The 14,084-nt window shown below is 47.0% G+C and overlaps 1 protein-coding gene across 1 annotated transcript in view; it reads left to right on the top strand.

Annotated features, from left to right (window-relative positions):
- The first annotated feature begins 5,110 nt into the window (after positions 1-5,110).
- The window catches only part of irs2a (insulin receptor substrate 2a), a 10,616-nt gene continuing 1,642 nt past the window's right edge, over positions 5,111-14,084 (top strand). The window contains exons 1-2 of the mRNA XM_079996653.1: positions 5,111-7,921; positions 8,116-8,606. Of these exons, the coding sequence (XP_079852779.1) occupies positions 5,205-7,921; positions 8,116-8,606 (3,208 nt within the window). The 5' untranslated portion in view covers positions 5,111-5,204. The remainder of the gene's footprint in view (positions 7,922-8,115; positions 8,607-14,084) is intronic.

Genomic DNA, 14,084 nt, shown 5'->3' on the forward strand with positions numbered 1-14,084 from the left:
TAAAAAAACATCATATTTGAGATACTTAACTTACACATGTTGGGGGTAAAAAAAAAAGAGAGAGAGAAATATGTGACCGTGAGAGGCATATATTTTGTGCCATTTAGGCTCAACAGTGTGAATATCAGGTCAATACCGACCCAAGCTGAAATAACAGCACTTAACACACAGTGCATGCAATTCTCCGGAGGCATGCAGAATACGGCACGACATTAACTTAATCTCATAATTAGGAGATCCTGATCTCATCTCAATCATAATTACGACATAATACCTCGTAATTACGAGACTTTCTTTTTCTTTCTTTTTTGTACTGGTTGGTTTCGTTGTTAAATACCAAAAACAAGGTTTTGGAATGACTTCATTTAGATTTGCCATGTTTTGCTAAAATTATGGATGGTTGGATGGATGGGTAGATATGTTGTGGGTGGTTTGATTTGTTGATCTAGTAAACCAATCAGTGTGTCACACCCACTGGTGCCCTTGCAAAATAGTGTAGACGGGGATACAAACACTGTAGAACATTACGCACATGACAGCAGGTGAACCCCTTGTCATGTCGTTCACATGCGTAACGTATTGCGAAAAAAAAGTTTGCTCCTTTAAAGATATTCAAAAATATATGAACACCCCCAAAAAGACTAGAAAAGACATTTTTCGGGCAAAGAAACGGTAATGTAGGCCGACCCCTCCATGTTCTATAAGAACATGTTCTGTACTGCCTGGCCTTGTATATACTCTGACAAGATAATGCGGCGGTCTTTCTGTTTCTTTCTGTTTCTTTCTGTTACCGTGTAACCTTTTTGTCTCGAAAAGTAATAAGACATGTTAGATTTGCATCACATTGCATTGACGTGAGAGATGACAGTCATGTGTTTCTTGTATGAAATCACATTAAAAAATATAATGAATGTTGCACCTACGTCAATCATAATTATTTAATTTTAAAACAAGTATTATTTAGTAATAATGGAAAAATGTATGAAACAACATAACTGGCATGTACTGGCATTGGAAAACATCTATCAAGTATTACATTCCTACTATAAATATTGGGTCTGGAATACCTACAATTAGTTTCCATTCCAGGTCGTTGCCCTTCCAGGACCTGGGTGAGCAGCACCTAGAACTACTTCTGTTTCATGAGATTAGTGATATTTCGCCCCAAACTTTCCAATTTGCTTGACAGATAAACCACGCCCGTTTCACCCCAGCTAACCTTGAAGTCCGACACACACACACACACAGACACACACACTCACGCACACACGCATGCACGCGCTCACATAAGATAAGATAAGGTGATATGTGATGTAAGGGATGTAAAAGATAAGAGAGAGATTATGTAAGGTGAGATAATGTACCTTTGTGTTATTAATGGCTGTTAGAAGCAAACTGAGGCATTTTTGAGGGATTTGACAGCAGAGTGGTCCCTATAGCAATAGTAGTCGTCATGACTTTTTGAAAAATGTTAAATAGTAACAACCACAACATGAATATATATGATTCATATTATTTACGTTGAAAGTGATGAGATTACCAATTTATATTGGGTTTAAAGCATTATATCAGTCATCTATCTATCTATCTATCTATCTATCTATCTATCTATCTATCTATCTATCTATCTATATATATAGGAACGTTCGCACTTTTTCTCCACCTGTACTGAAGCTTGCTTCACACCTAATCCGACAAACAGTGAGAATGAACCGGAAGTCCATTAATTCCTATGGAGAGTCACATTCGGCACTTGAATATTCAGACCAGGTCATCCAAATGTACGCATTAAAAAAAAAGATTCACAGTTTTATCAGAGAAGTAAACCGGTCTACTGGAAATAAGCGTCGTCAGCAAGATTTCCGGTGTACCCCTCGAGTGAAACCTCTTCATTAAGCCATAATCTCCTGTAGTTTCCACCGGTGAGGACACGCGGAAAACTCTCTTCCAAGACTCAAACTGTGGACCCGAGACCCACAACACAGCAGGACTGTCCTGTTAAGTGTTAAGGTTATGAGATAAATGGAAGGTCTTAACTTCTTTGGATTCTCTGTATTCCACTCGTAAACAAACCCAAAAAACAAACAGACACTATATATGAAAAGTGTGCGCAGGGGGGCATGGAGGTGGTCAACGGTGAACAATCCCCAGAAAGGGTTGCAAAACAAGTGCTGAAAAACAACAATAGTAGGGTGTGGAGTGTGTTTTCGTTGGTTTACAGTCGTTGTTTTGCCGGTCAAGTGCCTCTGTAATAATCTGTGTTTCCTTCCCATGATCCTCGGGGTGTTTGTGTGCATAGGGCCAATCCCTCCCAGGGGTGTTTGTGATTTCGCTAATAGTCCAGATTAGATGACGCTAAGGCTCAGAAACACAAACTGGGGGCCAGGCTTAGCACCCCCCTCGCCCAAGCAAATGACAGTGTTACTTGTACAAAACCCCCCCCAAAAAATAGGAAAATAGCCGAGAAGCATCGAAAAGTCACTCAACCATCATCAGCAATAACAGAATAAATACTGATTTGAGACAATCAGGGATTACTCTTAATCTGTAGTGTTTGTTGTCCTCCACTGAACGTTGCCAAAGCCCTGTGCAGGCGGACTGCAGCAGACAAGAATGCCGTTTATCAATCTAGGATTTGCATATTAGCTTTATTTGTTTTTCAAAGCGGGCCTCCTTCAACATGTGGGAAAAGACATGTTCACATGTCTGCCCCGGGGACTGTGTTTGTGTGCGTGTGCGCGTGCGTGCGTGTGTGTGTGTGCCAAGGGAGTAATAATTAACAACGCTCCAAAAGGGTATAGATTGCTCCTCCCTTCCTTCCGGCACCCCACCCACCTTCCCAGCATCAGGGTTATTTTCCATTATCCTGCCATATTTTATTGTGTACAGTTATTAACTGTGAGGTTTATTGTATATATTTCACCGTTCTCCCCCAGATATTGCCGATAGACTTTTCATTTCACATTTCTATTCTATTGTTAGTTATTATAACTGCGTTTAATGTACATTGTCAAATTTGTCTTTTTATATATATATATATTTTTTTTTATTTATTTATTATTTTTTTTATTTTTATTGTTTTTTGTTAATTTTCTAACAGTTTGGTTAATGGAATATTGCCATTTTTTCTATTTTCTTTCTATCTATCTATCTATCTATCTATCTATCTATCTATCTATCTATCTATCTATCTATCTATCTATCTATCTATCTAGCCAGTGATTGGAACTGTTTTTGCTGTAAGTTACATTGGGTCTTATACGGTTAATATATGGTAAATATACCTGTAGTATATTGGAGGCAGTACCAGTGTTGTTACCAGGAGCAAACAGGCTCCTATGCAGCCTGAAAGGGAGTCTACAGGCTGGGGGGCAGCTTGTGGCCTGGGATGGGTGCAGAGATCAGCTAGATCAGCGAGATCGCAGGGAGCATTAGCGCCACAGAACATAATTACCGAGATGATCTGACGAACAGATGTCCACAAGGCCCCCTCGATTTATCTAACAGAGCCCGGTGGTCCCTGGGCCGTCTCACCCGTCTTTCCGTGACCATCTCTGGCTGGAGATGAAGATTTGTTAGTGTAGACTATTCAATTTAATGACGTCCCACTAAATGCTTATTATATATTTAGAAATCAGGCCTGCAAATCAACTTTCCACATCACAATGCTCATTAATACATAGCATTTTCAGGATTTATTCAGCACTTCACTAATAAAAGTAAAGTTAAAAAGGAAAAAATAAATAAAAAAGGGGGTGAGGAGTACCTTATGGAAAGATAGCCCGCAAATTAGTTTAAAATCACAGTGTGTTATTTGTACAGTGGTGCTTTAGAATGTAAAACAAAGTTAAATAGAACATACCCAACATTTTTTTTTTATAATAATGTGTGAAATTTTTTAACACAAACATATAATGAGGTATTTCACTAATAAAAAGGTAAAAAAAAAAATAAAAACAAACGCCAGTCGGTGTCGGTGACCGACATGTTGCCAGGTTGCCGGCTCTTCCTTCCACCGGAGGGTGGCGCGGCATTCCCGCTGCGTGTGTTCGCGATGTCCCTCTGACGCGTCTATAGTTGTTTTGGTTTTTGGTTTTTGCGTTTTTCGAAGCGAGACGCGTCGTTGGGCGCAGGGGCCGTCCGCCCTGTGCGCGGGGTCGTGAGCGGGGGCGTCCCGCACAATTTCCGGCACTCGCAACGTTTAACCCGGCAGCGCGGGCACAGTTTTGAGGGCGGATCTGACACGTGCAGAACCCACGACGCGCCGCAGCCGCCGCGGCAAACGTCGACACTGCGCGGCGACAAGCTGCACAATGGCGCGTCCATACAGGGGGGACTGGGGGGGGGGGGGGGGAGGGGGTGACTGCACGAAAGAATACCCAGCGTTTTAAAAATAGGCCGTGACGCGCGTTACGTAAGAAGCGGGGCGAGCTTCCGTTTGTTTACATGCTGCTGCGCCTGCGCAGCGATCACGGGGGCGGACAGCGAGTCGTGACGTTCTGAACGCTCCGGCGGCCGCCGCCGTGTCGCCGCCAGCTTCGCGCCCAGTTCCTTGATTGCGTATGTTTTTATTTGATTTGTTTTAATTTTCACCGAATCATACAAAGCATCAAAACAAGACACACCCCCCCCCCCCCCTTTCCTTTCCTCTCCTCCCCCAAAGTTGTTTCCACGGGAGAGTGGATGACGGGAGGGGGGGGGGGGGTTCCTCGGCGTTCCAGCCAATGAAGTGAGCGCATCACGCAGGATCGGCAGGCACGGCCCCTCCAAGCCTGCACCGCCTTTTATGACTGTGCTTTTGTTACTCTCCCTCTCCCTCCCTCCCTCCCTCCCTCCCTCTCTCCCCTCTTTTCTTTTTTTTTTTTTTTGTTTTTTTTTTTTTTTAGAGGCGAGCCGAGCGTAGCAACGTCACGTGTTGCTTTTGCTCCGGTCCAGAAGCTCAGTCGACGCGAGCGGAGAACGGACGCACAACGCGCGCACGGGGGCACCGCCGATGCCCGCGACGGATCGGAAGAAGAAAAAAAAAAAAAAAAAAAAATCCTCTCTCGATGTATTTATTTTCTTGTGTTGTTTGTGTCTTTCTTGGTTAAAAAAAAAAAAAACAACAACAAAAAAAAACAAAAACGGAAGGTTTCGAATCAGCACTTTGTTGGGAAACTGTTTTTTTTTTTTTTTTTTTTGTTTGGGTTCGTGCGTAAAAAGCAATGGCAAGTCCTCCGGAGCGGACCGGAGGAGGAGGAGGAGGAGGCGGCGGGGGACACCTGTTATCTAACGCGGCGAGCGGCGTGAAGAAGTGCGGCTACCTGCGGAAGCAGAAGCACGGCCACCGGCGGTTCTTCGTGCTGCGGGAGCACGGCGACCGCTCCCCGGCGCGCCTGGAGTACTACGAGAACGAGAAGAAATGGCGGAACAAGTGCGCGGCCAAGCGGGTCATCGCCCTGGACTCCTGCCTGTGCGTCAACAAGCGGGCGGACGCCAAGCACAAGCACCTCGTCGCCCTCTACACCAAGGACGAGTACTTCGCGGTGGCCGCCGACAGCGAGCAGGAGCAAGAGAGCTGGTTCGCGGTGCTCACGGAGCTGATCGCCGAGGGGAAGGTGTACGACAGCCCGGCGTCCACCTCCTCCCTGGTGGGCTTTGACGAGGGCTGCAGCTACGGGCTGGTCGCGCCCGCCGCGACCGCCTACAGGGAAGTGTGGCAGGTCAACCTCAAGTCCAAGGGCCTGGGCCAGAGCAAGAACTTCACCGGGGTGTACCGGTTGTGTCTGTCCAGCAGAACCATCAGCTTCGTAAAGATCAACTCGGACGTGGCGGCCGTCAGCCTGCAGCTCATGAATATCCGGAGGTGCGGCCACTCGGACAGCTTTTTCTTCATCGAAGTGGGTCGCTCGGCGGTGACGGGGCCCGGGGAGTTCTGGATGCAGGCTGAGGACTCCGTGGTGGCGCAGAACATCCACGAAACCATCCTGGAGGCGATGAAAGCCATGAAGGAACTGTCGGAGTTCCGGCCGCGGAGCAAGAGCCAGTCCGCCAGTACCAACCCGATCTCCGTCCCGACGCGACGCAACCTCAACAACCTCCCCCCGAGTCAAACGGGCCTGGTGAGAAGGTCCAGGACCGAAAGCGTGGCGGCCACGTCTCCGGGGCGAAGTTTCTCCCCGTGTCGGATCAGAACGGCCAGTGAGGGAGACGGAAGCATGGCCCGACCAGTGTCCATGTCCATACCTCTGAGCGAGAGCCCCAGCAGCCCCACCTCTGGAAGCTACTTGATCCGGTCCCAGACCCTCAATAGCGGGCGCACCTGCAGAATGCTGGAGTGCAACTCCAACCTCCATCACAGCAGATCCATGCCCGTCTCCAATTCCCCTCTGGCTGCCTCCAGCCCCATCAGTATTTCCCCCAGGGGCGGTGCCAGTAACTTCACCCCTGATAAGACCCGGCGCCCGTTTAGCTGCAGCGCCTCCATCTCAGGCTCCCTCAGCGACACAGGGCTGATTCTGTGCGACGAGTACAGCTCGAGCCCGGGTGACCCCAAGTTCCTTCCTCTGACCCGGAGCGACACCCCAGATTCCCTGTCCAGCACTCCGCCTTCCCAGGAGGCCAGCGACCCCTGCAGCTACATGCTGATGGAGGGCACAGGTGGCCACAAGGATGGGCTGACTTCGGACAAGGCCTACAGGAAGCGCACATACTCCCTCACCACGCCACGCCAGCAGAAGGCCGTCGCACCACCGCTCTCCTCCGCCTCCCTGGATGAGTATACACTTATGGGTCTAGCGCAACACCACCACAGCACCCACTCCGCTTCGCCAAAAGTGTCCTACCCCGAAGACTACGGTGATGTAGAAATTGGCTCATCCAGGAGCTCCTGCAGTAACCTGGGAGATGACGGTTACATGCCCATGACACCAGGCGCGGCGCCGCTTTCTGGCAAGGCGGACGACTACTTGCCAATGAGCCCGATGTGTGTCTCAGCCCCTAAGCAGATTGTCAACCCTAGAGTGCACCCACAGTCGGCGGGCGGTGGTGGCTACAAGGGCTGCTCCCCTGGAAGTAGCTCTCTGGAGGACAGTGGGTACATGAGGATGTGGAGCGGATCGAGGAGTTCCATGGACAGCCCCGATGGACGGCCTGCCAATGGTGAATACATGAACATGTCCCCTGGTAATCCACCTCCACTCCAGACACCCCCTGATTACTGCCTGGGCCCACTGACCACTGATCCGGCATCGGTAAGGCTCTCGTACCAGGGCAGCTCGGTGGCACACCCAGCTAAGGCACAGAGCGCCAGGAACGAGGAGAACAACCAGTATGTTTTGATGAGTCCTCAGAGCCAGAGGCCCAGAGGCGGAGAGTCAGACTACTACACAGTGATGCAGCCTAGCGCTCTCCAAGGCTCAGCCACCCACCAAGTCAGTCCTTCTCCTGTCAGGCACAGCCGAGGAGAGAGCCTGCCTTATCGTGTGAGGTTGGGTCGGCCTAACAGGCTGTCACTGGACACCGTGAGGACGCTGCCCAGTATGAATGAGCATCCAGCGCCTGGCGAACCCCGAAGCCCTGGTGAATACATCAACATCGACTTTAGCGGGGGCAAATACTCCTCTCCCTACCTGGTGTCCACTGAGAGCCAACCCTCATCTTTGGCCTCCAGCAGCGGGGGAAGGCGGAGGTCCCCGTTGTCCGACTACATGAACCTGGAGCTCGGCCCACACTCACCCAAGGAGGCTGATGCCCCAACCAAACACCTAGGTGCGCTTCCAGAGTCGTCAATGTGCGCCTGCTCTGAGGAGGATGGAGTCTGCCACCTGGATAGTGAGAGGGCCTCTGGGGGCCTCCTGGATGAAACTAAAAGTGACTACACAGAGATGACATTTGGCATGTCCAGCTCCCTCACGCAGCCTGTACCCCAGACCTCATCAATGTAAGTTTTTCAATGTAATGATGCTAGCGGAATAAACCTTTAACAGTATTATATGATACATCAGAGACTGTGTTAGCTGTTGCATCACAGACAAGGCAGCTCAATGTAATAAGGCATACAGCCCGTGGTTATTGCATGTTTGCATATTGTAAACCATATTTAACTTAACCCCGAGTTCTATCCATACCCTTCAGGGAGAGGAGGGTCTCTCCGGAGGACCAGGATGTCCGAGGGAGCATCGGGGTGTTCCTGCTGGAGGCTGCCACCTCCTCCTCCGCCACAGTGGACCCAGACTGCGTGGCAAAAGTGATCCGGGCCAACCCGCAGGGCCGCCGCCGCCACAGCTCGGAGACCTTCTCCTCCACGGCCACGGTGACGCCCGTGCTCCCTTCTTTCGCCCGCACGGACGGTGTCAAGAGGCACAGCTCCGTGGAGAACATCTCATCCAGGAGCAGCGAGGGCTCGGACGAGGAGTGCGGCAGTCCCGTGGGCCGTCAGACCCTGGCCGGCTACCAGCATGGACTCAACTACATCGCCCTGAACCTGCTGGAGAACGCCGACGTGGAGAAGCGCAAGGACCTGGTCGGATTCAAACCCACCAGCAGCTGCAAAAGCGGCGTCAATGGATTACACACCACATCATACGTCTGTTTGGGATTCAAGGAGGCTGCTACTACTGCCAAAGGTGAGCCAATCACACGCGTGCAGCCAGCGGTGTACTAACTGATATATAACACAGATAATGTGTTTAGCATAACTCTTAAGTACACAATAGTAACACATTACATCTATCTATCTATCTATCTATCTATCTATCTATCTATCTATCTATCTATCTATCTATCTATCTGTGTTTTAATGCAGCATATAATATTATTTTGTGCCCCATCAACTGTTATCTGTCTGCTGCAGAGATGTAAAAAAAAAAACAACTTTAGAAAACAAGTGTAAAACAGCCTTGTGTTGGCTGTAGGGTGATGCAGTAGCTTGTCAAAAAGGAGTCTAAGTCAGTCAGGAGGAAGGTAAAAACAACAACAACAACAACAACAACAACAACAACAACAGCAGCAGCAGCAGCGATGACGCGCTACTTGTCGTTTCCCTTTGATCCAAATTCCAAACCGTCAGTGAGTTTCAAAGTGCTGTGCGTGGGCGGTGCCAGAGTTCCGTGGAACGTGACTGGCCTGACAGATGTGGAGCTGCGCACAGGGTGAGAACTGAAGTAAACAAGCATGACGCTGCAGTATGAGCGCGTGTTTTTCCCCTTCCTCATTTTGAATTTAGGCGCTGATTTTACAACAATAATAATAATCTTAAAAAACTATAAGATTAATAATAATAACAATATTAATAATAATAGTAATAAGTAAAATATACATTATAATAATTCAAATATAATAATAATAATAATATAAATAAAATAATAATTAAAAGATACATAAATAATTCAAATATACATAATCAGATAAGTAATAATAATAGGATGAATAATAATAATGATAATGATGATAATAATAATATAAATAATGATCAAAATAAATTCATGATGTTTAGAAAAAAAGCAAGCTTGTTTTATAGAGAATGTGAAGCTGAGGCCACATTGCTGGAGCAAGCCCCATATTTGGTCTATCACTGGCATTGACCCTGGATGTCGGTCAGCATTTTTGAGTTAAAAGACGCTTGGAAGTCTTGCTCGGTGAAAAACTGCCACAGAAAATCTTGCAACCATCTCGTGTGAAACCTCTTTTTCTCCCTTCCTGTCTCCATTTTTGTATATTTTATCTATTTCTCTATGCAATTGAATGGAAGTGATCCTCCAAAAATGGTGACTGGAGTCCATAGCAACCCGTTGTAACCGTCAAACTTCACATTCCCTATTGCGGCATTCTGATCGGATATTATAATAGTAATAAAAAAAGGCTTCTGAGCGCAACTCAATTGTGTTTTTGTTTTTTTCATTTTGCCACATCTGTGACTAAATGGTAGATATAAATGAATAGAGGTCCCACTTCAATAATACCTTAAAAACAAGCACAAGCTGACATTCTTTCCAGTTATTTTTGGCGGGGGGGGGGGGGGGGGGGGGTAGAGGGGACGTGCTGTTTTGGTCCCCAGATGATTTAAATGGTAAAAAAAAGCAGTTGAGGGAGGCCAAGTCAGCGGTCGATGGTCACATAAGTGTTCATAAATGCAACTGATACGGATATTTATATCATTTTGTGTGCGTGCATGTGGGCCTGGACACGTAGAGTACTGTCAGAGGGGTTGGTTTGTTTTCATCTTTCAGGGAGAGAGGGAGAGGGAGAGAGAGAGAGAGAGAGAGAGAGAGAGAGAGAAAGAGGGGGGCTGGGGGCTGGCTGTTTTTGCTTTTTCGGGCCTGAAAGGCATGCAGCAATAGCCAGGATGGCACGTGCACTCCGCTGGCCTTCCGCCTCATTAAGCTGTTCACTTAGCAGAAGAGAGGAGGGGGAGAGAGAGCGAGATGCCACGCAGTCTTCTGAGAGAGGGAAAACAGTGGAGGGGCCCATTTTAGTCGCAACAAGTAAACCAACTGGGTGCGTGTGTGGGCCTCGAATTGCATTATGGATTGTGTGTGTGTGTGTGTGTGTGTGTGTGTGTTGTAAATGTAATTTTTTGGTAGTCAACTAGTCCTAACTAGCCCAGAGCTGAATGAACCTAAGTGCAAAAAAAAATAAAATCTTCCAAGCACAAAATAAACAAACGACGGACGCTCGGCTTACAACCAATTATCTTCGAAAGAATCTCCCCTTCTTTGTCAGTTTTGTCATCGCTGTGACTTTACCCGTAAAGCCAATGACCCGGCCCCCAGTTGAACCGTCACTATGAGTGCAGGGCCCTTTGTGCCGGCGGCCAGTTGTTTTTGTGTCATTCACGTTGTTTTGGATGGTGGTGTCTGGGTGTTCCACCTGGAGCCCGGCTGGGACCCCTGAAAGAACCTGCTCCTCAGACCCAGAGGAGAGGTCTGGCTGCTGGAGCCAGACGCTTTGTTTCCCTCCTGCTGCTCCCCAAAATCTCCCCTCTCCCCTGTTCTCACTTCTTCTCCGCACTTCTCTGCTGTCGCCGCCTGAGGATCCAAATCCAAATCAGTTTATTCGGGCAAGTACATGTTCATATGCGGGGAAGTTGTTGGAGTATCCATTTGTGCATTGCTGTACGGATAATTGGTATAATAAAGGCTTAACAGGCTGGGAAAAAATACCTGATATACCAAGAAAATAGCCAATAAAAAGAAAATTGGCCAAATATATATTAAAAAAAAATCCAAATATACAAAGAAAATAGCCCTTAAAAAACAACACAACAAAATGGGCCAAATATACAGATTATTCAAAAAGCGATTCTATGCACCGGATAAGTAGAGTTTGTCCTCTCTTCACTCCTTGTCTCCTCCTCTCCCCCTCTCGCGCCACGCCCCCCACCTCATCAATATTCTCCTCACCCCTTTCCTCCTGTAAACATCACCCCTCCCTCTCACCGTCTCTCTTCCCTCGTCATCCTTTCATCCATTTCTCCCTCCCTCCCTCTCTCTCTCTCTCTCCTCTGTCACTTTGACTATCGCCTCCGCCCGCCGCCCACTCGGTGATCCAGGGCTCAGCCAGGTGGATGTTCTGTTCCAGATTAGCCGAGTCAGCCGTCCTGACCGAACACCCGACTAATACCACTTCATCACACCGTCCGTCGTGCCTTTTCCCCCCTCTCTCATTCCTCTCTCTCTCTATATATATGAGAGAGAGATATGCTGCGCCAAATTACTGTGCAGTTTGTGAGGTCAGAAAATATGGGGATACACTTATCAGAATTCTGAATCAGAATACGTTTATTCCGCCATGTTCATTCTGATTTCCTTCTCTTTTTTTTTTTTTTTTTTTGCATTGAGAAGTTACAACATCAATACTAACTAGTAAATGTCTCTGTGCAGCGCTCACTGGCTTTCCTCGCTATGTCTGACACTTCCTGTCCTCCCAACTGAGGAGAAGGGTGTGTGTGTGTGTGTGTGTGTGTGTGTGTGTGTGTGTGTGTGTTGGTGTGTGTGTGGGGTTAGAAACGCACTCTCCTTTGACACCTTTATCCCCCCCCAGTGTGTGTGTGTGTGTGTGTGTGTGTGTTTATTGTACATTACCACATTTTTACTGTTCATTGTTTATATTTAGGTCTATTTTTCTGGTTTATTATTATGTTGTTATGGTACATTTATAATATCGTTCTCATTTGTATTTGAGCCTATTTTTATTAGGTTTTTTAGGTTCATATTTATTGTTTATTAATAGGTTTATTACAAGGTGACACCTTTTTATTATTGTTTAATGTAAACGTTTAGGTTTATTGTATATTTTCACATTTTTCGTTGTGTTGTGTCTTGTGTGTACATTTTATATCTATCTATCTATCTATCTGTCTATCGGTCTATCTGTCTGTCTATCTGTCTATCTATCTGTCTGTCTGTCTGTCTGTCTGTCTGCCTGCCTGCCTGCCTGTCTTTCTGCACTTTATACAGGAATCGTGCGGTTTCAGCTTATCTCCCTCATCCCCCTCACCTCCCCTCATCACCTCCCCCCTCACCTCTCCTTTCTCTAATGACTGCCCGCCATCTGCTGCACCCATGGGAGACACAGAGCGCAGCCATGAGTGCGATTTACACACACATTGTCATCGCCATCACCCACTTCTTCATACCCGCCAATTGAGATGAAAATGAAATACCACAAATTATATTTTGGACGGCAATCATTTTGCTCTCCAGCAAAAAAAGTGTCAAATATGGGATTTCTCAACAGAATAATCTTAGCGATGACCAAGTGTGTGGACCAAGAAACCTCCACTGTCCATGTCCGACCTATAGCAGTCAAATAACAATAATAGTCAAATAATAATAATAATAATTTTATATATATATATATATATATATACACACACACACAGTATAAATGGCTATTTCTGGGGGTGGGTTGCAGTTCTTCCTAAATTTGGCTTTTTTTTCCAGACAGTTAACCATCTTTATATACTGATTGTCAGATCAGCAATGCACCAATCCTCACCACGAGAAATTACTTGCATATGAAAATTCATCCACGTACACACTCACACACCTCCCACGGGCTGTGGTCACCTGTGATGCATCTGCTTGTTGTGGTGAAGCAGGGAGGGGTGGGGTGTGGTTCAGTAACATGGCAACACGAGCCCCCAGTGGAAGCTACACACACACACACACACACGCACATACACACTTATACACACACACACACACACACACACACACACACACACACACACACACACACACAGCCCCCCCCCCCCTGTTTGGGTTTGCCTTGGAACTCAAACTCATTCTCTATTTGCTCCTCTACGACATACATCCGCACAGTTTGCTATCAACTGCATTTAATCCCAGTGAGAAGTTGCAGCAGAGTGGTGATTTTCTCAACCGTAAAGCAAAGGTTGTTGCTCTGAACAGTTACAGTATAAATGATGAGAACCAACATTTTAATAAGTTCCCTCCCCTGTTTGGGTTTGCCCTGGAACACAAACTCATGATGTTATCTTTCAGTTGTCTGTTCCCGCATAGATGACTGTGACGGACACATTACGTAAGGAGGTGTCTAATATCAGGGCTAGACTAGGCAACGGAGTCGGTTTCTTTTTTAGACCAGCGCTTTGCTCCCCGTCTCCCGGCCCTTCCCGGGCGGTGCCCGATGTCCCCGCACCACACCCCTAACCGTAAAAGACACGACTAGGGTATGAGTGGCATTTTTAAGAAGAAAAATAATAAAATGTAAGGTTAAGTTCAGCTCGTTTTAGTTTCCCTTCTTTGCAGCCGAGCGCCACCGCCGAGTGTTTTTGTTTTTTCTTCCCGAAAACAAACAATTCTTAAATTATTTGAACGAAGTAGATATTCGTCAAAATCCGTCCGCTATTTGTGCTTTATTTGGATTTGGCTCCACCCCTGCTTTGTGGAAATCCGACGTTTTCATTCACACACGCTTGCATTTGGCGGCCGTTCCGTCAATTTGGCGTGAATGATACTCGGTCGAAGAGCGGGGAGATTCACCGAACCACTTTTTTACGGAACATCGACACCGGTTCCTTTGCCCACGACACCAACACACAACATTGCCAGTAGATTTCAGTGCAAGTGGGAAAGGGG

Source organism: Zeus faber (assembly GCF_960531495.2).
Source record: "Zeus faber genome assembly, chromosome: 2".
Lineage (NCBI taxonomy): Eukaryota > Metazoa > Chordata > Actinopteri > Zeiformes > Zeidae > Zeus > Zeus faber.